The 26,082-nt window shown below is 40.7% G+C and overlaps 1 protein-coding gene across 1 annotated transcript in view; it reads left to right on the forward strand.

Annotated features, from left to right (window-relative positions):
* Positions 1-26,082, forward strand: part of TMEM67 (transmembrane protein 67) — a 4,866,727-nt gene that overhangs the window by 933,281 nt on the left and 3,907,364 nt on the right. Inside the window, exon 7 of the mRNA XM_044066290.1 lies at positions 23,260-23,368. Within this exon, the coding sequence (XP_043922225.1) occupies positions 23,260-23,368 (109 nt within the window). The remainder of the gene's footprint in view (positions 1-23,259; positions 23,369-26,082) is intronic.

Genomic DNA, 26,082 nt, shown 5'->3' on the forward strand with positions numbered 1-26,082 from the left:
CAGTTTTAGATACCTTGGAGGACACCTTCCTTTCTGCTTCTTTAACCCCAGAGTCACATCCACCTGCACCCAAAAAGCCTGATGGGTACTATAAGGTCCCTTGCTATCCCATGTATTAGTATAAAAATCCAGCCTTGGACCCTGCTGTAGTCTCCAGTGATGCTGACAAGCCCTCTAAACTTTTCCTTTTATAGAGTGCTCTTCCCAATGGTGAGGGCAGTTGAGCTATAGATAGAATCAACAAAGAAGTGCACACATCAGCCACTTTAGCCTTCCATGCTGTTAACTACCAGGCACACACGCTAAAGTATCTCCTATCTGCTTTTAACAAAATGAACAAACTTATGCCACATTTTCCTGACTGACTCTGAATCAGCTGTACTATCCTTGATTTCTTCTGTGTGCGCCTGTGATGTGGCAGATGCCTTTTCCAAGGCAGCTGCCTCTGGGTCAGTACTAAAAAGGTATTCCTGGTTAAGACTTCACTCTCTCAGAAGTAGTAGAAACAAAGCTTTTGGATGGTCCCTTAAATTAGGAGTTCATTTTTGAAACAGCTTCAACAGAAGTATTCAAAACCACTAGAGAAAAGGGATAAAAATTATTCTGGGTTTAAACAACTCCTTTCCTTTCTGTTAGACTTTCAAAGGAATTACCTCTCTAGTTAGGTTCTTTCTTTCATAGAAAACATGCACAACAAAAGGACAAAAACTCTAAAAGGAAATGTGGCAAGACAAGTCTAAAACTGACTTCCAGAGACCAAAGGCCCCTTCCAACACAAGTCTTCCAGTTTCTGACTAATGCCGCCCCCTCCCCCCCCCCCCAATTTTGAAAAAGTTAACAGACACCTAGGTTTTGAAAAGCATTCAGAAAGGGTACACTCCACAGTGGAAATACCTTCCTTTCTAGCATTCAGTTCCTCACGTTCCACAGATCCAACAGCACTTTGTTCCCCCAGTACTATCAGAACTTTTAACATAAGGGATTTCTAGTCTAGATTTTTCATAATCGCAGGGAATGAGGGCACTTGAGAACCTGTTCTGGACCTGTAAGTTCTAAAAACTTTCTTAATCATTCCAAAGTTCAAAACGTTGACTCTTCAAGAAGTTTCCTTCTCATTCTTCCAGACACCCTTGTAGCTATCCTGGACCTCAAGGATTCATGTCTAGGTATTCCATTCCATTGTTTTCATTGGAAAGTGCTGAGATTCTGTGCCTTTGGCTCGCTTTTTCAGTTTACTGCTTTGCCTTTTGTTGTTTCGACTGCTCCAAGTGTCTTTATGAAGCGGATGGCCACAATAGTAGCATTCTGTAGGATTGCGAGTATCTACATTTACTCTCATCTGGACAACCTTCTAATTCTTTATTTTTTTAGGAGGGGAGCACTTTTTGCTCTCCAGCTTCATTCTGTGGCATTTGTATCCAGTGTCCCACTTTCATCACTAGGTCTACCAGCTACTTCACTCTGTCCCTGGACTTGCTTCGATACAGGTGGGGATTATTGTGAAAACTAAGTATGCCTTAGGGGTGCTAGTCATCAGTTTTCAGCCAGAGGGTATTTAACATTAATGATCTATGCCATTACTCCTCCCTGGAGGATCTTGGTTTGCGTCCAAGGTGTGGGCATGCAGTGATGATGCATCACCCCACCTCTGTGGCAGGTCAGTTCTGTCCATTACCTGTTTCCCCTCCTTGGGCCACACCCCTCAATGCAAAGTCACCTGTCTGCAAGAAGGATCCTCTCAGGAAACTGCCGTGTAATACCCACCACCTGAGATGAGCACTCCCATCCCTCCCTGCAGCTCCACCAGTCACCAGAGCTACTTACAGAACTTGGGTTCGGCCTGGCTGTAGTCAAGGCTTTCTCTCTCTCTATGCCACCAGACATATGGATGACTTTCTAATTCAAGCCATCATCTCAAGAATTTTGCTCCAGGATCCCTTGCAAGGAAATCAGAGCAGTGGGTGCCTTCATCTCTTGGAAAGGGAAATTCCTGTATGTATTTACTCCCTTTCCTCATATACAGAGTCCTCCTAAAAATTCAGGAGAAAAAATAAAGATTAATGATCACCCTTTTGACCCAGACAGCACTGGTTCTCCCTTGTCTTTCAAATGGCCAGGAGTATTCACCAGTCATTACCCCCATAGGATGGAATTCTCACAAAACAGAAGGGCTGTCATCCACTTCATCCTCAACACACTTAATCTAATGGTTTGGATGATATACATTTGATTCCATTTAGGCAACTGTATTCTGAGGATGTGCAGCAGGCAATGAAGGAGTCTAGAAATGTTGCCACTAGAAAATCATATATATTCAAGTAGACAACATTTTTAATTTGGTGCCACAAGACAGAACTGGATCTTTATCAGTTAAATATACCTACTATATACCTAGTATCCTCTAGAAACTGTATGAGCTGCTCAATTTAGGGCTGGCATATACATCCATTAAGGTACATCTGTCAGCCATCTCAGCCTGCCTCCTTTTAGATCCACCCAGTTCTTTACATTCAGAGATCAAACAATTCCTAAAAGGCATCCTGCACATCAAACCACCCAGAAAACCAAATCCTCCTCCTTCCAACCTGCATTTTGTGCTTGAAAAATTGACTCTCACCTTTTCATCCTGCTGCTTCAGCTTTTTTTTTTTTTTTTTGTTAAAGTTTTATACTTTGAAAACTGTTCTTGTAGCTCCAATTTCTGGTTATAAAAGTCTGAGTTGCAAGCTTTGATGTCTGTCCCATCTTTTCTGGTTTTCTATCAGGACAGAGTTTCCCTTCGAACATATTTGCATTTTGTGCTTAAGGTAGTTACAGAAATTCTATGAACTAATCTGTGCACCTTCCTGCATGCTTTCTTAATCATTAAAACAAAGGTGAAAGGATTCTTCACTTGCTTTTGATGTACACAGAAAACCAATAATGTGAAGTTGTCTTATCTCGCATTCATTCTGTACTGATGGGTTTGGAACAGATCCTCTGTTCTGACTCAGCCGTTTACTAAAGCTCGAGGTCTTCAAGCAGCTCATGGCTTACTCCCTATCCCATGATGCTGTAGTGCCTTCCTCAGAACTCGTTTGCCACTGGAACAGATTGGGAGATTCTTCCAGCTCTGGCTAGGTGGAAAACTTCTTTTTCTGTATTTTTCACTAGTTGTGGTTACAAAGTGTGTTTTCTATACTATAATAGCATATGCGTCGGACGCGCTCATTTGTAGTGCTTTAACCTTTGCTTATTAGCATGTGTTGTGTATTTTTTCCCGGCCATCTCTTTTTTAGGCCTAGATAGTTCCTGATCCCTCTTTCTAGTTATTCCTTACTGTTTAGAGTGCCTTACATTACCAAAATAGTTTAAAAATACTGTAGAAATAGTTTAAGGTTAGTTTATACATTACTTTTATAGAGTTTGTGTGCGACTGCATAGTTTAGTTAGTTAAGCAGTCTTAACGTTTTTGTATCTCAGTGTGTACTTTGTTATATTTACCCTTCAGCTAGCTCATTTTTTATTAGAGTGCAGCAGAGTCCGTTTTTATTTAGATGGCTCTTCCTTTACATCTGTGATTAAGTAGCTTAAAATGTAACTTTATTAGAGTTGTGGTGATTGTGTCTTAAAAAATTATATATTTTTCTGACCGCTAACCTTAAATTAGAGAGCTGCCGAGCCCGTTTTTAATTAGAGGGCTATTCTTCCTTTGCCTACTTGGTTCTTTCTGGTGCAATGTCTAAGCAAGAAAAAGAAGTTAAACCTTCGGGTTTCAAAAAGTACCCAAAGTATAATCAAAAGATGTCCATCACCGATGGAAACACTGAATGTGTATATTGCTTGTGGGCAGTTCATTTGCAGGAATTGTGTACAATTTATCACTCATTTAGCTCCAGAGTTCTTCAGGAGAGGAAGAACAAATTCATCTTAAGAGGACTACTGAAACCTTCCTTTCAAGAGGCCTTGGAACAGGATCAAACTCCCCAGAAGTCCACCTCTCCAACACAAAAAAAATCTGACAAAACTGCTAAAAGTTCAAAAAGGTCATCATCTACTGTCTCCTGAGGATTCAGAGCCATTGGGAAAGTCTGCAAAAATGTCTCCATCATTCTCTAAATATGTAGGGTCCAAGAGACCATCCACCTTGGCTCCATTGGCATTGGAGCCATTGGTTTTACAAGTGACGAGCTGTTCCCCTGTTCTGGAGCCGGTATCTCCCACCCTAAGGTCCCCCTTTCTACAGACTGTAGCATCCCCAACTCCTTTTTCTCGATCCTCTAGAAGCGTTTCTGACTATGATGTGGATCATGTGGTACAGAGGCTCTTGAAGACGCCAGTGCTGTCAAAGCTTCTATCAGAACAGACCCTGAAGGCTTCAGGTCTGACCCAAACCAGTCCTTACTACATCAATTCCTCCTCTAACCTGAGTTGCAGTTTTGGAGCTGGAATCCTCAGAACTGATAGCAGAGACCTGCTCCAATATCTTCAGCTCCAACCGCTCCAACTACCTCATTGCCGTCCAAGGAGTCTAGGAGCTGACACTCTTCGGTCTGGTCTGGGGAAGAGAGCCAGGCCGAATTTTCTTTGTATCCGATCTTGCCTCACGGGGCCACGGTGCGGGTGAGTTTGGCTCTTGCCTCTGCTTCTGAGCTGACCACCGTGGTGCAGGGGGACCTTCTAGTTCTTTGAATCCAGGGGTTTCCTCAGGTCATGGACGGGGAGCTTTTGAAGCCATGAGGAGAGCATTGTCCCTGTGGACAACCACACCCTTAGATCCAGCCATTCTTCCCCCAAAGACACCGATGTCCACCTCAGCATTACCAACTCCACACAAGTGTAGAGTCCCAGAGCCTCAGGATGCCCCAATGGGCAAACCCTTCTCTTCCAAAACCGCTCCAGAATGCCCCCCCTGAAGAGGTCCCTCTGAAGAGATTATGCAAGAGGAAGCATTTGGACTCCCCACAGGAGTCTGTCACCTAGGACACAGACCTCAAAGACTCAGAAGGGTCCCCACGGTCGCCGTCTGAAGATGTCTCCTTTGCGAGCATTTTAGAGATCCATAAACATAGAGGTGGCTGGAAGCCTATCACCCCTTCTGACGAGGAGTCTGTTTACCTGAAGGCTTTTGGGTGTCACCCTTCCACCACATGGGTGTATCCGCCTTTCGACAAACTCATGGAACTGGTATGTCGAAAGGTGTGGGAGTCTCCAGACATAGTGGAACCTGTCCCCAGGAGGCCAAACAACTTTATCACTTCTCTGAAAGACTATAAAGGTTTTCTGACAAAAGGGGTCCTGGTAGATGCTACTGTGGTGGTGGCGGCCACCAGAAAGGAGTCTGAGATGTTCACGTCTGTCCATTCCCTGATCAAAGACTCATGCACGGACAGATAGGGAAAGAGCATGTTTACATCAGCGACCTTTACTCTGAGGTCCCTGAATTATCTTACCCATTTCACAAGGTTACAGAGAGATCTCCTAAAAGAGCTTGGAGACTCAGTCCAAGGTTCAGTAGCTGCGGCGGTTGCAGGTAAGGTATCCTCCCAACCCTCCACCCTAAATTCAGTGGTAAACTCATTCATGTGGCTTGTCTCTTTTATGTAGCCGATGGAGCGAATAGGTCAGCGGGTTCAGAAATTGCCCTTAGGAGACATTCCTGGATGCGCTTGTGTAACTTTGCGGAACCCTTCTAGTCATCCTTTATTAACACCCCCTTCGATGTCTTGTCCTTGTTCAGGCCTAAAGTCAAAGAAACACTAACCAGGTGTGAACAGGAAGGAAAGACTCTCTCTCTCTGCCATCTGAGTCCATTTTGCCACACCTTCTAGACCCTATCCCAAGGGTCAAAAGGCGAGTGTGGTTTCAAAAATCCCAGAGAGCCTTTCAAGACACACATCATGAACTTTCCTTCAGCGGCAGAGGAGGAGGTAATAATGGGAGATGCTGACCATGCGACAGAAAATCCTTCTTTGGTAAGCCCTTTCAGCACTCCTGAAAGGAGGCCTGCCTGTCCCTCTCTGGAGGCGGTTGGGGGTTGCTTATCTTTGTACTCGCTTGTCTTTTGTTATTTTTAGCCAAGCATCTGAGTACAAAGTATCATATCCAGAGGCTATTCTATACCCTTTTCCATACCAGCCCCACTAATGGAAAGAATTCCGGAATTCCACCCAGTCACAGGAAACAAGCAACCATAGAAATTCAGAAGTTGCTAGAAAACAGTCATCCAACTGATCCCTGCAGACCACATAGGATCCAGGACTTACTCAAGGTTCTTTTTAGTTCCAAAGAAAACGGGACTGGAGACCTATACTGGATCTCAGCAGACTGAACAAATCTAAAGTTCCAGATGGTTACACTGCAGTCAATTCTTCCTTTTTTAGGAAAAGACAATTGGATGTGCTCTATAGACCTCCAGGATGCGTACTACCACATAAAAATGGAAAGGCCATCCAGGAGTCACCTGCGCTTTTGGCTAGGAGCCAGTCATTACCAATTTTGAACTCTGTCTTTTGGTCTCACTACAGCCCCCAGAGTGTTCAAACGCATGGCAGTAGTTATGGCTCACCTGAGACGTTTAGGGTTCTGGGTGTTTCCATATCTAGACGACTGGCTCCTAACTGCCACCACCAAGCATCTACTTCTACAAATGAGACACACCACCTGGAATCTGTTATCATTTGGGGATTACAATAAACTATGAAAAATCTGCCTTATTGCCATCTCAACATATTGTTTTTATAGGCGCAGGTTTAGACACTGCAGTGATGGTAAAGTTTCCATCCGACAGGATACGGGCCCTTTGACAACAGGTTCTAGACCACCTCTTAAAAACAAAGACTCAAGCAAGGACAATTCTCAAAGTACTAGGGACAATGGCAGCAGCAATCAGTGTAATTCTCCTAGCTTGAATGCACATGAGAATCTTACAATGCCTCCTATTCACTCAATGGTTCATGCAGGAACTTCCGATGTCGCATCAGGTAATAATTGCAGAATCTTGCAGAAGAAATCTATGTTGGTGGCTACATTCAGATCAAGTGACCTTAGGTCATCCCTTCGTTCTACCATCCCCACTAGCCACAGTGACCATGGATGCTTCCCAGATAGGGTGGGGGGCATCATCAGGGAAGGATGGCCCAAGGCGCGTGGCAAGATCATGAGGCCCGTTTGCATATCCATGTCCTAGAGGTGAGAGCTGTGCTTGTGGCGTTGCAGGCATTCCAGAACTCTTTCATTAGGAACAGTTGCAGTCCAGACAGACATGTCATTTGTTTGGTACATAAACAAGGAGGAACCAAATCTTGCCCCCTTTGTCGAGAGGCCCTGAGAGTATGACAGTGGGCAACTTCCCCCCAGAGCTTTCTGATAGCAACACACATCCCGGGGAAATCCTATGAGGACTCTGATGCTGAAGAATCTATCCCTTCAGCCTCTCCTCCTGAGGACTATTCTTTTGGGGAAACCCTGCACACCATGAGGGAGCATTTCCACTGGGAGAGCCAAGATTATTCAGAATCCAAGAAAAGGCTCAGAGATTTTCTTTTATTGCCTCAACACAGACCTCTTGCTATCCCTCCTGTGCTAGACATTGTAGATGATGTATTTTCTGAGTCCAGTCTGTCTCCTGATTCTTTACCCCCTGCAGCAGTTTAGCCAGATAGGTATTACAGGGTTCCAGATTCACATAAATTTCTTTATAAAAACCCTGCTGCTGACCCAGAAACTATATCTCAGGGTCCCAAAGGGGTCAAGGCTTCCACAGCTAAAAACCTTGTTCCCTCTGATAGGGATTCTAGAGCTCTGGACAGATGGGGGAAAAAAGTTTATACCTCTGCTACTTTGGCTGTAAGGGCTTTAAACTGCCAGTTTCACATGCTTAAATATCAGCAATACCTAATGTCTCTGCTAAAACAGAAAATGCTGACAAACTCTGAATGTCCTGAAAACAAGGAAATGCAGGATTTATTGCATGCAGCTGAACAAGTGGGAAAACATACTTTGCAATGTGGTTTTGATTCACTAGAGGATTCTTGCAGGGCCGCAGTTACAGGCTCTGTCATTCGAAGGCATGCTTGGTTAAAGCAACAGAGTCTGCCTGATCATGTTAAAGCTAAATTGTTGGATGCTCCATTACAGCATACTTTGTTTGGTGTTAAGGCAGAAGAGGTGTTAAAGAAAATGGAGGATAAAGCTAAATCAATGCAGACAGTCAAGGATTTCTTACAGGTTCAACCACCCAGATTTAGCAGGAACTGGCCTTCTAAGAATTGGTCCTTTCCAGTGTCAGACAGGCCACAAAGAGGCAGATACAGACGCCCTAGAGGCAGATCTCAGGCCCAAGGCTCATACAGGCCTAAACAATGAGGTGCTCCTGCCTCCAAAAGCGGAGAAGAGAAATCACAACCTTATAAGAAACAGTCCCAATGACTTCCCACTGCCAATGCCAAGCACTTACCTTCTGGCAGCACCCTTAGGGGGAAAGCTAGCACTTTTCTCACAAAATTGGAACATGATTACCCAGGACAAATGGGTACTGAATATTGTTTCTCGGGGCTACAGATTCCACTTTCACACCCTTCCAAAGACAAAAGTATGCCAGACCTGCCACACAATCAATGGGCAGAGGCACAAAAGCAAATTTCATCTTTCATGGACATGAAGGCTATTCAAAGAGTACCACAGCAAGAGTAGGGGCAAGGATTTTACTCAAGACTTTTCTTGGTACCCAGAAAGGACAAAGCTTGGAGACCAATACTGGATCTGTCTATTCTAAATACTTTTCTGGAAGTTCCAAAATTCAAAATGTTGACACTACAGAAACTTCTGCCCATGATGGACAAGAAGGCTTGGCCTCATAACTTTGGACCTCAAAGAGGCATACCTGCATGTCCCAATCAGACAGTCTTGCAGACGATACCTCAGATTCATAGCTGGCTCAATGCACTACCAATTCTCTGCACTGCCCTTTGGCTTATCTACTGCGCCCAGGGTCTTTACAAAATGCCTGGCACCAGTAATTGCATTTTGCAGACAAAAAGGAATTCAAATATATCCCTACTTGGACGACTGCCTTATTCGAGCAGAAAGCAAGGACATTCTATTAAAGCATCTGGCGTTTGTAAAAAGATTACTAGTTTGCCTAGGGTACACTGTAAACGAAAAGAAATAAAAACTAGTGCCCTCTCAAGAGATAATATTCCTGGGTGCAAGCTTAAATACAACTGCCCAGATGGCTTATCTCACGCCAGACAAACAAAAGCAACTGACTCATTACTTCCAAATGATGGCAACAAAGACCCAGTTACCTGCAAGAAAAATTCTGCAGACTTTGGGTTTCATGGCATCCTGCATTCTGCTAATTCCATATGCAAGACTGCATATGAGGAAGCTACAATGGTACCTAAAAAGTGTTAGGCTCTGGGCTTCATGGCATCCTGCATTCTACTAATTCCATATGCAATATAGGAAACTACAGTGGTACCTAAAAAGTGTTTGAACTCAACATTGCCACAGCCTGGAAACAATAATATCTCTTATTCCCTGCCTGCAACAAGAGTTTCGATGGTGGGCCCTGGCCTGTCACCACAGCAAGGGACAGCCTTTCACCTTACCCACAGCCAGGCAGACAATAACAACAGATGCATCAGATTATGCCTGGGAGGCACAGATGGCAGGAAAATGTATTCAGGGCACATGGCCCATGGAACAAATGCATCTTCACATCAATCAAAAAGAGATGCTAGCTGTACAGCATGCCCTGACAGCCTTCAAGGATCTACTACATCCAGGACAACTATTACTAAAGGCGGACAATACCACAGTTATGTGGTACATAAACAAGCAAGGGGGCACACATTCCTACCCCCTCTGCAGGCAAGCCATGACTTTGTGGAACACAGCACTGACCTATCAAGTACATCTGCAGGCACAATTCCTGCCAGGAAAGAAAAATACTTTGGCAGACGAATTAAGCAGAAATCTCATGGATCCTCACGAATGGAAACTAAATCCACAGGTCTTCAGCATGATAACAAGGAAATGGGGACACCCAGACATAGATCTTTTTGCCTCCCCTCACAACTGCCAACTGCAGAGATTCTGCACAAGGACATCACTCACAAGCATGGAAAGTGGATGCTCTATCATTCAGCTGTAAAACACTGACAGTTTATGCCTTTCCTCCACTGCCTCTTCTTCCCAAGGTACTCCTAAAAGTCAGACGAAAGAAGCCAAAATGATTCTGATTGCCCCAGACTGGCCACGCCAGCACTGGTACCCAATCCTAAAGAGCTTGTCTCAAGGTCCAGCCTGGCCTTTACCTTAAATTCCTCATCTTCTGACTCAACAGAACAATCAGATTCTACACAGTCAACTCAGAACCTTAAATTTGGCTGCTTGGCAGATAATATAGCCACTCAGACCACACCTCTCTCTAAAGCTGTTATGGATGTCATTTTAGAAGCCAGGAGGCCCAGCACTAGGAAATCTTATGCAGAAAAATGGAAGAAATTCTGTGCTTGGAGCCAAGCACAAGGACTCGAACCACTTGTTCCAAATATACCTCAGATTTTACAATACCTAACTGAGATGCTGGACAAAGGCTTATCCTTCTCATCAATTAAGATCTATGCTTCTGCCATTTCAGCTCATTACAATACGGAACCTCCAATTTTCTCTCATCCACTACTAAGACAGTACCTCAGAGGGGCAAAAACATAAGACCCCCAAGAAGAACACCGATACCGACATGGGACCTCAATTTTGTTTTAGAAAAGCTCACACTTCCTCCTTTTGAGACAGCCAATACAGCTGATATAAAATTCTTATCATGGAAAATTGCTCTGCTCCTAGCAATAACTTCAGCAAGAAGTGAGTTACAGGCATTGATGGCAGTGGAACCTTTCATCATTTTTCATCAGGACAGGGTTTCTCTAAGGACAAACCCAACATTTATGCCAAAGGTAGTATCCAGTGTGGCTCTTAACCAAACCATTAATTTGCCAACATTTTATCCAAATCCCCAGAATAAAGGGGAGAGATTTCTGCACGCTTTGGACATACACAGACAGCTATGCTTCTGTTTGGACAAAACAAAAGCTTTCAGAAAAACTGAGCAACTGTTTGTAGCTTATGCTGCAGGATCACTAGGAAAGCCTATCTCAAAGCAGACTATTTCAAAATGGATAGGACACTGCATTCGTTTCTGCTATTCACAACATGGCAAGCCAGTGCCTAAGGGCATTAGGCCACATTCAGCCAGAGCAGCAGCCACTTCAGCAGCCTTCCTCAGAGGAGTAACAACCAAAGACATTTTAGAGCAGGGGTGTCCAACCTTTTCAGTTGTAAGGGCCGCATTGAGTCAACAGAAATGGTCTGGGGGCAGCATGTAAAATATATTATTGTAGACGGCAAGTGAGGACCAAAAAAAAAAAAAAAAGGTCTCTCACGGAAACTGAAGAGCAAAAAAAAAGGTCTTTCATACAGAAACATTGCAGTTCCGCATTCAACAGAAGTAGCTCCATATTTAGTTGTTTTTAATTGGCCTGTATGCCACGTATACGGGGTAATAAAAAAAAAAGCTAAGCGGAGGCTGGCCCCTGGTGAATTTGAACAATAAATAAATTAATAAATGCATAATATTTGCCCTAAATTTAGGGCAAATATTATGCATTTATTAATTTATTATAAAATTTAATATCTCATTCTAAAAAAAACAGTTAAATCTAACATCTTAGTTTAACATCAAAGTTTATTTGTAAAAAAAAAAAAAAAAATTAACAGGTACGAACCCTTCAATTTGTATGAGATCATACCTGTGATTTTGCTGGTTTCCTAAAGATGTCCATGTCTTTCATCATGTCCTTAATGCCCATATGTTGTCCAAAGCGCTCATGTATTCTTCTGTTTCTAGCTTTGGAATCTGTCCCTGAAATATGGCACTGGCAATATCAGGAATGATGAGACTTTTACTTCTTAAAAAATGAACAATTTGTATTTTTACATTTGTTTCACTGTCACTAACAGATGGTAGAACGCGTTTAACTTTGGTTCACCCACTTACTGTGGAGACACAAAGAACATGGTAGTATGCAACACCACACTCCAGTTTCACAAGGTAAACTCACACATGCTGTTTTGCAGTTTCCTCTCCAATCTGCATGAGTGCACATTTCAGCTGACAACTTGCTCCGATCCATTCAATGAGGCATAGCATCATCAGATAACACCTTTTTGTATTTCTTCCTTAGATTAATATAAATCTCCAACTTGGGGTTTTTCCAAGTGTTTGCTGAAAATTTGGAAGGGGTCTTCCAGTATTTGTTACATTTCTCAAATTTAAACAAATAATTGACTTTATTAATAGTGGCAATGTTTATTCGTGAAACCAATTCACAAGGGTGCAGCCAGGCACAGACCTTCGCAGAATTCAAACTTATTGGTTCTAGTTCTTGTTATACTTAAGTGTCCATATCAAGAGGTTCAGGCTGTCAAGTCAGGATTGTTCTTTTGTGTAGTAAAGTAGACAAATATTATGAGCATAACCTTTTTAATGTGAACACTGAGCTTGTCTTTTTGATACCAGTGCATCTATATTGGGTTTGATAGATGTAGTGGCGATGCGAAGAGTATTTTCAAGATGCTCATCTGAAATTTTTGTTCTGATTTTATTTTTTGTATGCTTCATACGAGAAAAAAATTGCTCGCAAATGTATGTACTCCCCAACAGAGATGTCATAAACAGGGCATGTTCGTGAAGTGATGGATATTTTTCTTTGGGTAGGTATAACTTATAAAAGTCAAATAAAGATGCTTGCAGAAATTTTTCTTTAAGTTGCATATCTGACTGCAATTCTGTGCATTCCAGTTGCAGGTTTGCAGGCAACATGTCGATGTCAACTGAGAATGGAGTAGCAAATATACTGAACTGTTGTTGGTGTTCTCTAAAATCTTGAAATCTACTCTCAAACTCCTGTGATAAACTATTAAGTAATGCCGTATATTTTTCAGTATTTGCATGGCTTTTCTCAGTGTTGCAAAGTGAATGAAGCTATTGTTCTTAATCTGACTGTGCCATAATTTCAGTTTCATTTCAAATGCCGTCACTGTTTGAAACATGTCATTTATTAATAGATTTTCCCCTTGGAGGCGCAGGTTCAGGTCGTTTAAATGAGCAGTGATGTCTACTAAGAAGGCTAAATCAGCCATCCAGCTTGCATTTTCAAATTCGGGTACAGGCTTTCCTTTTAACTCCATAAAGGACTTTATTTCATCTCGTAAGTCATAGAAGCGTTTCAGCATTTTTCCACGACTTAACCACCTCACTGCAGTAAAGTACAAGATGTCTCCATAGGTAGATTCCAAAGTAGTCAGAAACTCCTGAAACTGGCGGTGATTTAATCCTCTGGATCTTATAAAATTTATTGTTTTAACAACAACATTCATAACATGTTCCATTTTTAAAGTCTGTGCAGACAAATTTTCTTGATGTATAATGCAGTGGTACTTCATGAAACGCACATTACTGATCTGTTTTGCATCTTCTTCCATCAGTGTTGTTAGTCCTTCCCTCTTTCCAACCATAGCTGGAACACCGTCAGTTACTATGCCAGACAGGTTTCTGATGGTCAAGGAAAATCTTGCCAGTGTTTCTTTTACTGCCTTGTACAGATCAGCAGACTTTGTTGTGTCTTTCAGTGGAACCAGACAGGCCAGTTCTTCAGTAATATTGAAATCGTTGTCAACACCACGAATAAATATGGCAAGTTGTGCCGTATCTGTAACATCAGTGCTGTCATCCAAAGCTATGGAGTAAAACTTGAAAGTTGCACACCGAGATTCCAACGTATTTTCAATAGATTTGGCTATATCTTCCACACGCTTTGCGATTGTCTGGTGTGATAAACTGATTTTAGAAAATTCTGATTTTTTTTCAGGGCAAATTATGTCTGCTACACTTTCAAGGCATTCTTTAACAAATTCACCATCGGCAAATGGCTTGGATTTTTTCGCAATTAAATTTGCTACAACATAACTTGCCTTCAGTAAAGAATCCGGCTGAGTAGCTGATTTTCGAAACAGCTGTTGTTGAAATGTAAGACTTTTTTTAAATTCTGAAATTTTCTGTTTACTACTCCTTGCAATTCACTTAATTTGGGGTGCGTTTGAATATAATGCCTTTTCAAATTGTAATCCTTGAAAACGGATACCACTTCTCTGCATACTAAGCAAAGTGCTTTATTGTTAGATTCAACAAAGAAGTACTCATCAGTCCATTTTTCCTGAAAGACTCTCCTTTCATCCGCTATCTTGCGTTTCACGGTTTTGGTTGGACAGGATGCAGAAGCCATGCTGAAAAGTAAAAAAGGAGTAACTTAGCTACTTTATTCCTAGTTATATAATTTTTAAAACAATGGCTAACAATTTACATTAAAAAATAAGGAAATAAAAATTAAAACTATCCATAGTTGTAGTAGTATATGTTAATGGTGTTCGAGGGATCATTTCACATCTGCAACATAACACAAAAATATCCCTGGGGTGAATTTACAGTTACCCATCCAGTTGGCCAGATTACATATGAGGAGGGCCAGTGAGGCACTTTGTTTCATTTGTAGTACTAATGCCATTAGTCTTCAAAACAGCCATTACGCATAAAGCACATCACATTTACTGTGACTGTTGGTCTGTACTTTGTGCCAGTAATACTGGGCATTTTGAAAAGTTCTTCATAATTCATGAAATTCAGATGGACTGCGATAGAGCTATGAACATGTATGGTTAGCTGCATGTAATCAACAGTTTCTTACTGCTACAAGAATGGCAGCTTTCAATGACATAATCAGAGCTGTACCATCAAGTTAAATACGGTGTACTTTGCATGCTACCCAAGAAAAGTCATTCACTTGCAATGAAAAAAACTGGCACACACTGACACTGTCATTAATTCACTACTACTGTACTACCAATTCACACTGCGAAAACCACTCCAGCCGTCCCAAGTAGGTAAAATGTCAACATTAGCAGCCCTACAGTATTACAATCCACAAAATTAAGCCAACAAATTAAAGAATTCACATCACTGACTTAATAAAACAATTCTGAATAAGAGGGTCTCACCCAAACAAATGACTGGTGCCATACACATGACCGCAAGCCGAATGCCAACAAATGCATCATCATCCCTTTTGGCCCAAAGATTTGGGGAAAGCGGCTGTGAGGCTGCCAGCCCAGCTAGATGTTATTTTGTACATAATTCTGTGTGTCATTTTTGAATATTAATATGCTTCCTATGCTTGTCTTGCAAATGTAAAAAAACTATACGTATGTGTATATTAAACTATTGGTGCAGAAGTGTGTGTTGATCTGTATGTTCTGTACTGAGCTTCAAGAATGTAACCAGTGTACCCTGCTGGAAAAGAGCAGAAATGTGTGTATAATAACTTATACCTATGCAGATGTGTGCTGTAATGGTAGAAGTTGGAACATACAGAGTTAATTTGCAAACACTAAGAAAAGAAGTGAATTGTTTTACAACTGTCTGTAAAGGTAGAAGTTGGAACATACAGAGTTAATTTGCAAATGCTAGCTAAGAAAAGAAGTGAATTGTTTTACAACACTGTTTATCTCATCAAGAAGACAGGATGTCTACACTGCAGCCAGAAGTTCTTTTGTGTGGAAACAGACAAAACGACAGGTTTCAAATGTAAAACTGTTTACTACTGTTTTATGACTTCCAGTTCCAGGGCTTAGGGGCCTTAGGCACATTTCTGAGAGATAAGTAACCTCTCTTAGGGACAGATTGCAATATAGCAAGATTAGTAGATGTTTTCTGTATTTGAGACTGTCCTGCAATGTTGTTTAACATATTTCCTGCAATTCTGAACTGTGTCACTTTATTCATTGAGTTATTGAATATTGTCTTATTCTTTTTATTGTTTATTATTAAATATATTTAAAAAACTTTTAATTGTGGCTGGTTTGTTTATTTAAAAATATTTTTGTCATAATGCCTTGTTTTGTATGTAATTTGCACTCATGAGTAACACATGCTTACTTCAGTAATTGCAACAGGCAATTGTGAAATTCAGGAATGCTTCAAACACTTCAAGCACGAATGCATTGAGATGTTCACAGACTAGCTTACATAGTCAGCAGACAGACATGCAGACAGATAGACAGATACCTACTGGAAAAGGCCACAATCAATAACATATTGACCTCTGTTTCATATTAGTTTGATGGATGTTCACTAGACTACAGATTTAAACACCCCTTTCTTTTGAGTCATTTTGCCTAGTATAGACAGCACTAAGGAATAACCAATGGAACAGTATACATTTTCATAGCTCTCAACTGTCCAGATCTTCACAGAATGTCCATATTTTCACCTTGTATATCTTTTGGTGTATTCCTTATCAAATTTGTGGTTTTCTGCCATATCACTTGCATGATCTGGAGTGCTGTCACACAATAATTACAGGCTATTAAAAAAGCACCAGTACCTTGTTTTTTTAGAAGTAAACATTACCTGACAGCATTAGAAAAAAACCTTGCATCAACCTGTTTACTACCATTTCTCTTGTATGCCTCCCCCATCATGACTAACCTACATAGCAACCCCCCCCCCCCCAATGAAACTGGACAGCTGTAATTGCTAGATTTCCCAGCAGTTTACATACAGAAAGTCAACACTGCAAAGCCGGCTTAAAACAACTGTACTGGCTCGAGCCTCACAATCTCCTACCTACTCATTTGGAGTACAACATTTCTGTTATGAATACGAAAACCATTGAATGTGGCTAATGAAAATGTCCTTGTGCTTAATTCTAATTAAGCTAAATGCAGGAACCCATTGTTACAAAGCAGCCATTGTTTTGCAACCATGAATATCTTTGCTTAGGCTTAGGAAATGAAAAGCATGAGGAATGGTATGAAGCAGACATTACTGCATTCTGTCACACAGTTATTTACACTTTTTCAGTACTGTGTCTACTCTTGACATTTATCTGTAAACACTGTAAAAAACACATTTATGCCATTCTTACAGTGAGCAATGAAGAAAAAAAAACATAAAAGAACTAAAATAGGACAGCACAAAATATACTGCTGCCATCAAAGAGACTACAACTGCCTACGCCGTATTTTAATTCATCACCTCAGCCACTAACATCAATTTAAAATCCTGTACATTACAATGAATAGGTATATTCCATTAATTTCACTTACTTGCTTAGCAAATGCTGATGCTTAATCTGAGAGACATAGAGGACTTACTTACACAAATACCTATGTCTAGTCCTGCTATATATGTTATTACATTTCATGAAATAGCCAAAACTTATATAGAACATAGATTAATAATTTCTGTATTAATACATTTTGTTCCAACACCTGCCCCTCGCATTGTGGATGTAACACCAGGAGAAAGATTTTAGTAAACTACCTAAAGAAGTGAGAATGTATAAATTTAAGCATAAAAAAATGTGAGCTGCTGTCTCTGCACAGCTGCAAAGGTTATTTTTTAATTGCCATGATAAACGACCTATTTCACAGAAAGAAAGAAATAATGACTTCAGAGTAGGCTGCATATGTAGGATATGACCTAACTACAGAAGTCAGTAATATCTTTTTTCAAGTTTAAAAACAATCATGTTTGCTGACTCAGTCGAAGCTTCTCTAAATGGGATAGTAACACATGCAATGATGGCTTTCATAATTATACTTGATTACTTCTTACTCCTGTATGTATGTTTTTTAACAAAACAAATGCCTACCTTGGTTCAACTGCATTTTAATACTTTCCACTCTTTCTGTGGTGTGCCATTACGAGTCTCTGATTTGTGTTGTAGGAGCAAAATCATGTGAATGCAGTTTTACTAGGTCCATATACTGGGGTAGTATATGGACAAAAAAAATTTCTTCGAATGCAGTTTCACTGATGTGATTACCTATTGAAACTGCATTCAGTCAAGATAGGGTGTGCTAAAACCATCTTAGGCCATACAACACTTGTTATTCTTTACACTTGCCAAATGAGTGGATGGACTGGTCCACAGCCCCTTTTCAGCCATGACCACAGGAGGTCAAGATACAGATATTACTTGAGTATTAACTTTACTACAGGAATATGTTATTTCACTCTGAATGTCGATTTTACAATTAAGCTGCAACACAAGTTTACTACAATCTTAGCCATCTACGCTAGGTTCCATTTGGGAAAATTAAAAAAAAACAAAAAAAAACACCAAAAATATACTAAATGTGTATTTATTTTACAGAAGTCTCATAAAAAGAATTTTAGGAGGAATAAAATGTTGCTCCTAAGAACCACTAAGCTCCAGTGTTGTTAAATATGCAGTAATAAAATGATACAAGTACAACATATTCCTCCTTTTCATAATGGCATGCATATGTGCCTCTGAAAACAGCTAGCAGAGTGATTCCCCCTGTAGACTACTTGAAAACTAATTGGCTGCCATAGCTAACAGTTAGCAGCCATCAGAACTACAAATACAGCAAGAATGAACATTTTTAAATTGTTATATTAGCGGACCGGAGTTCCGCTGTGGCGACCCCTAACCGGGATAAGCCTAAAAAGACACAACAACAACATATTCAGCACCTATTGCCAGCAGCCATTCATTAACTTGCATAACTCAAGTCTCAAATGTTGCTTAGTGGAGTAACACACAGCAGTGCAAGTGGATAGTGCCAGACTTTAAGCTTCTGATGAGCATTCTGTCATTACATCCCCCCAGTTATATTTAATAACAGTTCGCTTTCCTCAGTTCTGATTAGATAGGATATGCTTTTCCTTGCGTTGCCACTGTGCAGCACCATGTGGGTCCTAAATGTTTTCAGCTGTACAACATTTAGCACTCTCGGCGCGAGACTTAATTGGAATCAATCTTGGCATGCGATGAAGTCCGTTTTGTGTGTTTGTGTGTGTGTGTATGTGTGCGCACACACACAACGCCCAGCAGTGGTAGTGCACGGGGCTACATTTACACTCAGAGTGGAACGCTGCAGTGCAGGATCCATGCACTGCCTTATCTGTCTACCAGTAATCCAGTTTTGCAAACTTTGTAATGCACCAGCCATTTTGCATCAGTGGATACTGGAGTTTTAAAATAATTAGGTATCGTAAAACTGCTATTAAAAAAAAACGACTACTTAAAGATGAGCTGCCTGAAATCAAGCCTTATAAAACGAATTTATTGCATTAGGATTAGGTAATAAAGCTGAAGAGGCAGATGGTTGCCTTCTAGTAAAATACTAGTTAGTATCGTCGCCTATTTTTTTTTTCAAGCTATTGCCCGCTATTTGTTAGCTTTTTTTCTTGAATATATGCATTACGACAGATCTGCCTACACTACTACAGTTTGCTTTTACCTTTTGAATTTCTAACCTCTGTGTCCTATGTCTTAGGACAGGTTAACATCTGCTTGCTTAGCTATTGGTCTCAGCTCAAAGATTCCGAGGTTTACAAGAAAAATTCCTAAATTCCATACGTTCCCGCTGTTCACGAACTATGATGCTGCTTTCCTTCACTTTATACAAGATCGATTCCTATTATCGTTCAAAACGTAGTATGTTTTAATTTAATGTGTTATTTGAGGAGGCAGTTTTTAACAGGCTGTGGTTTGAGAGTTTCACAAGTGAGGACGGATTGTTTACTTACTCTAACAACTTACCTGTTACTGCAGGAGATGTGTAGTCAGTGTATGTATTAAAATAAATATAATAATCCCCCTTCGCCGCGATCACAATCCTCTTCCTTCAAGCTGTTTATCACGAATGTATCTAGCGACGCAAAAAACGACCGGACGGTGCTTTGGCGCATGCGCAGACCAGCTGAAAGACGCTGGCATGAAAAAAAAGGGAAACAAGTAATGTGGCACATGCGCACAAAAGCTAAAGGACGCGGACATGAAAACACACGGAAAAAAAGTTTAATTTCTACTTAACGGGTCGCGGGCCGCATGGAAGAGCTCTGAGGGCCGCAGGTTGGACACAACTGTTTTAGAGGCTGCAACCTGGAGTTCAGTGCACACTTTCACCAAGCACTACCACTTACCTCTCTACTCTAAATCCAGAGCAGGCTTTGCTGCTGCAGTTCTGCAGGGCCTTGTAGCCTCACCTAATCCTATTTAGGCCCAGCCGCCCAACCTCGGCTTTGGGATTCAACCCAAGTATAATGACTGCGACAGTGAAACACGATGAACATAGTACAGTTGTGTACCTGCCATAAATGTAGATGTTCAAGTGTATTCACTGTTGCAGTCCAGCTTATCCTCCCACCACCCCCCTTTCTTTTGCTGGGTCTTATCTGTATATCTCTATCCTATACAACCTTTTTGGTGTATTTGCTTGTAGATGAAGGAAATGTTATTTTTGTGCATGCATTTCTTATTGCTATATTTTTCAGCCTACCTATTTGGGACACCTGACATCTGGGGCAAGAAAAACTGAAGAAAATGGCATCGGCTGCATCTTTTATACCTCTGGCGCACTGACGGCAGGGAAGAGGCGACAGCAACCGACGCCGGACCTAGACTTTGGAACTCTGGCCGACTGCGGGTAGCCTGCCAGCAGGATAACCCAAGTGTAATGACTGCAACAGTGAATACACTGGAACATCTACATTTATGGTAGGTACACAACTGTACTTTCCAAATATCCCTCAGATTTTACAATACCTAACTGAGATGCTGGACAAAGGACTATCCTTCTCGTCAATTAAGATCCATGCCTCTGCCATTTCAGCTCATTACAATACGGAACCACCTATTTTTTCACATCCACTGCTAAGGCAGTACCTCAGAGGGGCCAAAAACATAAGACCTCCAAGGAGAGCACCAAAACCTGCATGGGACCTCAATTTTGTCTTGGAAAAGCTCACACTGCCTCCTTTTGAGCCAGCCAATACAGCTGAGATAAAATTCTTATCATGGAAAACAGCTCTGCTCCTAGCAATAACTTCAGCAAGAAGAGTTTCAGAGTTACAGGCATTAATGGCAGTGGAACCTTTTATCATTTTCCATCCGGACAGGGTTTCTCTAAGGACAAACCCAACATTTATGCCAAAGGTAGTATCCACTGTGGCTCTTAATCAAACCATTCATTTGCCTACTTTTTATCCAAATCCCTAGAATAAAGGAGAGAGACTTCTGCATTCTTTGGACATACACAGGCAGCTACGCTTTTACTTGGACAAAACTAAAACTTTCAGAAAGACTGAGCATCTTTTAGTAGCATATGCTGCAGGATCACAAGGAAAGGCGATCTTAAAGCAGACTATTTCAAAATGGATAGGACACTGCATTCATTTCTGCTATGCACAGCATGGCAAATCAGTGCCTAAGGGCATTAGGCCACATTCGACCAGAGCAGCAGCCACATCAGCAGCCTTTCTCATAGGAGTACCAACCAAGGAAATTTTGAAGGCTGCAACTTGGAGTTCAGTGCACAATTTTACCAAGCACTACCACTTACCTCTTTACTCTAAATCCAGAGCAGGCTTTGCCACTGCAGTTTTGCAGGGCCTCATAGCCACTCCTAATTCTGTTTAGACCCAGCCGCCCAACCTCAGCTTTGGGATTCAACCCAAGTGTAATGATTGCAACAGTGAAACACGATTAACATAGTACAATTGTATACCTACCATAAATGTAGATGTTCGAGTGTATTCACTGTTGCAGTCCAGGTTACCCACCCACCATCCCCCTTTCTTTGCTGGGACTTATCTGTACTTCTCTATTGTACACAACCTATGTGGTGTATTTGCTTGTAGATGAAGGTATTGTTTATTTTAGTGCATGCTTTTTATAAGCAATGTTTTTAGCCTGCCCTTTTGGGGCCACCTGACATCTGGGGCAAGTAAAACTGAGGAAAATGGCATTGGCTGCATCTTATATACCCCTGACGCACTAACGTCAGGAAAGAGGCACCAGCAACCGACGCCGGACCAGGACTTTGGAATTCAGGCCGACTGCAGGTAGCCTGCCAGCAGGATAACCCAAGTGTAATGACTGCAACAGTGAATACACTCGAACATCTACATTTATAGTAGGTACACAACTGTACTTTTCTGATTCTGTTGTGCTCTGACCCTCTTCTGGTCTTATAAATAATAGGGAGTTACATATGAGCATTAGTATGCCGCAAACAAGATCTGAGGAAGGTACTAGAGCATCATGGGATAGGGAGTAAGCCACGAGCTGGTTGAAGACATCGAACTTTAGTAACCGGCCAAGTCAGAACCGAGGATCGGTTCCTAACCCATCAGTACAGATTGAAGGCGAGATGGACAACTCGCATGGAACATTATGGTAGGTACATAACTTCTTTTTTTATTTGCACAAAACAAATTTAGAAAATCTGATTTTGTTTCCAAGTTGTGAACTTAGAAAATCTGATTAGTTATTTATTTCCTTTGATGGTAAGAAGCATGGCTTTCCAGTCTACAAACAGATAATTTCCAAATGGATATCAACTGATTTTTTTGTTTTGCTATTCTTTTCATGGTAAATCTTTCCCTTTGGTAACATCAAAGTCCAATCCAGAAGTAGCTACTACTTCATCCATTCATACCGTTACTAAACATGACAACACTGTTGCCTCCTCCAGGGCCCAAATTGGTTGCTTTTCCAAAGGTTTCTGGGTTCTAGCTCAGTCTGTCTTTCCCTTTCTCACTCTACATAAAAAGCTTTGGATGCCATTCCTTTAGTTAGTATTACAGCAACAGTAATCTAATGATGAACATAATTGACTTGTGTAAAAAATTACCATAACAGTAGATGTTTAACTAGATCACTGTTGTGCTATATGCAGTCACCCCTCAATCTCCTTTTTTTTCATCTATTCTTTTTGTCCAGTGTGGAGCTTGTTTGCCTACCATTCCCCTTCTCTTCCCTCTATATCCTGAGATGATCCTCCTGGTACCTATACTGACCAAGTGTATGGTATCCTTCGCAGGATACATCCCATTGGTTAGCATTAATGCAACAGTGATCATCTCAAACATTTACTGTTATGGTAAGGTATTAGACAACTATACTTCTTATATGTATTTCATTGCAATTTTTTTTTTTTTTTATATATATACAGAGTTTCATGCATAAACTTGACATTTGAAAGTCTCCAAGTATGACAAGTATACTTGCGTGCTGTACAGAAATAAGAGGCTTGTGCTTTTACTATGAGGAGAGATGTTCAGAAATGGCAGTTTATTATATGATGATTTATTACCTGTTTTGCCTCACATTTTCATCACTAGGAAGGTGAATCTTCCTTGGTTATACTATTATACCGATCGAACTGGAGAAGCATCACGAGCCCTTAGAGTACAGTTCCCAACCAGCTTCAGTTTTACGGGCACAGCCCAGGTAAGCATTTAAGCATCAAGTGACTATATGGATGACTTGCTAACTTTGTATATTCCAGTTCTGATTTTTTTTTTCCATTAGCCTTTCTCCTTGACATGCTCCTTGTCTTCAAATACAAGTAGGAGTGACAAGATGGACAACACTAGCACCACATGTTTTAAAATAGTAGTGTATTATCATCATCATGCAGAAAAGATCACTGAGACCATTTGTATCTAAGAGTGATGAGGCATAACTTCTGATAAAGGGCTCCTGCTAAGTAAGCCCCAAAGTTCAAAGCTCAGGAAGTTGCAAAACCAATGTTTTTAACACCTTTATTTAATTATCACTTAAGGCATAGGTAAACATACATTAATGCTGAAGAAAATAAGTCATATTAACATGTTTCTAGTTACAACCATTATATATCACGTTTACTTTTTTCATAACTAAAATCAATCCAACATTACATAAGTTGCTCAACTCCTCCTTTACTTTACTCCTCCAAAACATTTTTCTGTATGTATTATCACAGTTTCCATTTTCTCTATGTAATTCACTCCTAACCTTTTCCACAGATCCCATTTCAAGTTCATTTATCCCTGTTACAATGTTTAGTATTTTAAATACAGTTGGTTTAGACGTTGATGTCCATTTTCTAGTAATTGCTTTTTTGATGGCCACCAGAATTGAACTTAACAAGCCCTTGCTATATCTAGGCATTTCAGACCTTGTATCCTATCCTATCCTTGCTCAAGGCATAGTTTCCCTAGTTACATCCATTTGCTTACCCAATATTTCTGACAAAGTAGTGTATAAGGAATTTTTGTAGTATGCCATCTCATTAAGCACTCAAAAACATGTTCCCAGTTGCATCTTTTTTCCCTATCACGCCTTCAACATTTGCCATCTACCTGAGGAAAAATTCTTTGGAGTCTACTTTTGGTATAAAAACACCTATACAAATACTTCCAAGCAAAAACCCTAAATATTCTAGACTTTTGTTGCATACTTGAGAGATGTACATATGTCCTTCTATTGCTTCCTTGTGAATTGCATATCCAGTCTCGAATCCCAATCTTCTCTAAACTCTTCTGATTGATTCCTGTAGTTATCCTACAATAATTTACATGCACTACTAATTATCCATTTTTAACAGCAGTTTCTTTTCTAGATTCAAGTAAAAACTGTGTATTGGAGCATGTTTTCACTTAGTATTCCATTATCTTGTTCCCTTTGCTTATACTCTGGTATCAGTCCTTGATAGGGAAAGACCATGTGTAGCCTACTGTTCAAATGTCTTCTTGGCCAATCCCATTGTATAACCTTTCCCTCTCTAGTGATTTGCTGCCATTAACTTGGCTTCTTTGCCAGTTTTCTCCCAATTCAGGACTATTCCTGCCTGTTCTGTATACCCCTAATTGCAGTCATCCGTTTCAGCAAAAATCTCCTTTCTTCTTTATCATGTTGGCTTAGTTCTTAGAATACTTTCTGCTACTTTATGAATATAATATTCTATATGTCTGTCATTATTCTCCTTAAAGATCTGCATCCAGAATTCCACTCTGTCTTTGTTTCTTGAATTTCTCTCATTTCATCATCATCCCTTTCCATTTTTAATTATACCTTTTTGCTTGTGTTGTGTATGAGTCCTAACTGTGTAGCTTTAAAATATCCCTTTAAACCAGGTAATCCTAAACCACCATGCTCTGTTTGAAGGATCAGATAATCTCACTTGACCCTTGCCCTTTTCCCCTCCCAGATAAATTCCTTCAACTTTTTATTAATTATTGTCCATAACTTCTCTGGTTGATGAAAAAAATATGCCTGACCTGCATATAAAAACTAAAGGGACTAATAGCATTTTCACTGCTTGTATCTTGCTATCCATAAACAAGAGATTCCAGTTTCTCAGGTTTTGTATTATCTTTTGTTTAGTCTCTTCCCATATATCCTTAGCTGTCATAACCAAATCTTTTTTAATCCATACTTCTAAATACTTCATGTCCCCATAAATATTGGTATTGGTGGACCATTTCATGTGTGGGTACATAATTTATAGCTATAATTGATGTGGATATTCTACAAAAAGGCCTTACAGAAACAGATGCCTGGTGCCAGAGCCATGGGCTCAAGCTTAATGCCAAGAAATATCCCCTTTGGAAAAAAACATGTACCCATGAATTAGCACATAGGTGACAGGACGCTAAACATCGAAATGGTGATGAGAGACTTGGGGACACAGGTGGACAGTGGTCTCACTTTTGATAACCACATCGCCACAACAGTCAGGAAATCCTTCTATGTGGCACACCTCATCACTAAGGGCTTTTCATCCAGAAAAAAGGAGGTCATTGTCCCACTGTACTCATCCCTCATTAGACCCATTATAGAGTATAATACCCCATTTGGTATGTACCTCTCAAGACATCTGCAACAGCTGGAAAGGCCACAGAAATACCTCACTAAAAGAATTACAGGCCTAAAGCAGATGCCATATGCTGACCGTCTAAAAAAACTCCAGCTATACTCTGTGGCATATCGTCTACTCAGAGGCGATCTCTGCTTAACATACAAGGCCATGTCAAACCCTGAGCTGTTGGACATGCTCCACTTAAAGAAATCCCAATCCCTCAGAGCCACGTGCTCCAGGGATCTAAACCTTGTCATCACAATGAACAAAACATGCTGGAGGGATAGGTTCCTGACCCAGAGACTCCCCATACTCTAGAATA

Source organism: Protopterus annectens, chromosome 3.part1 (genome assembly GCF_019279795.1).
Source record: "Protopterus annectens isolate FY-2018-M chromosome 3.part1, PAN1.0, whole genome shotgun sequence".
Taxonomy (NCBI): domain Eukaryota; kingdom Metazoa; phylum Chordata; order Ceratodontiformes; family Protopteridae; genus Protopterus; species Protopterus annectens.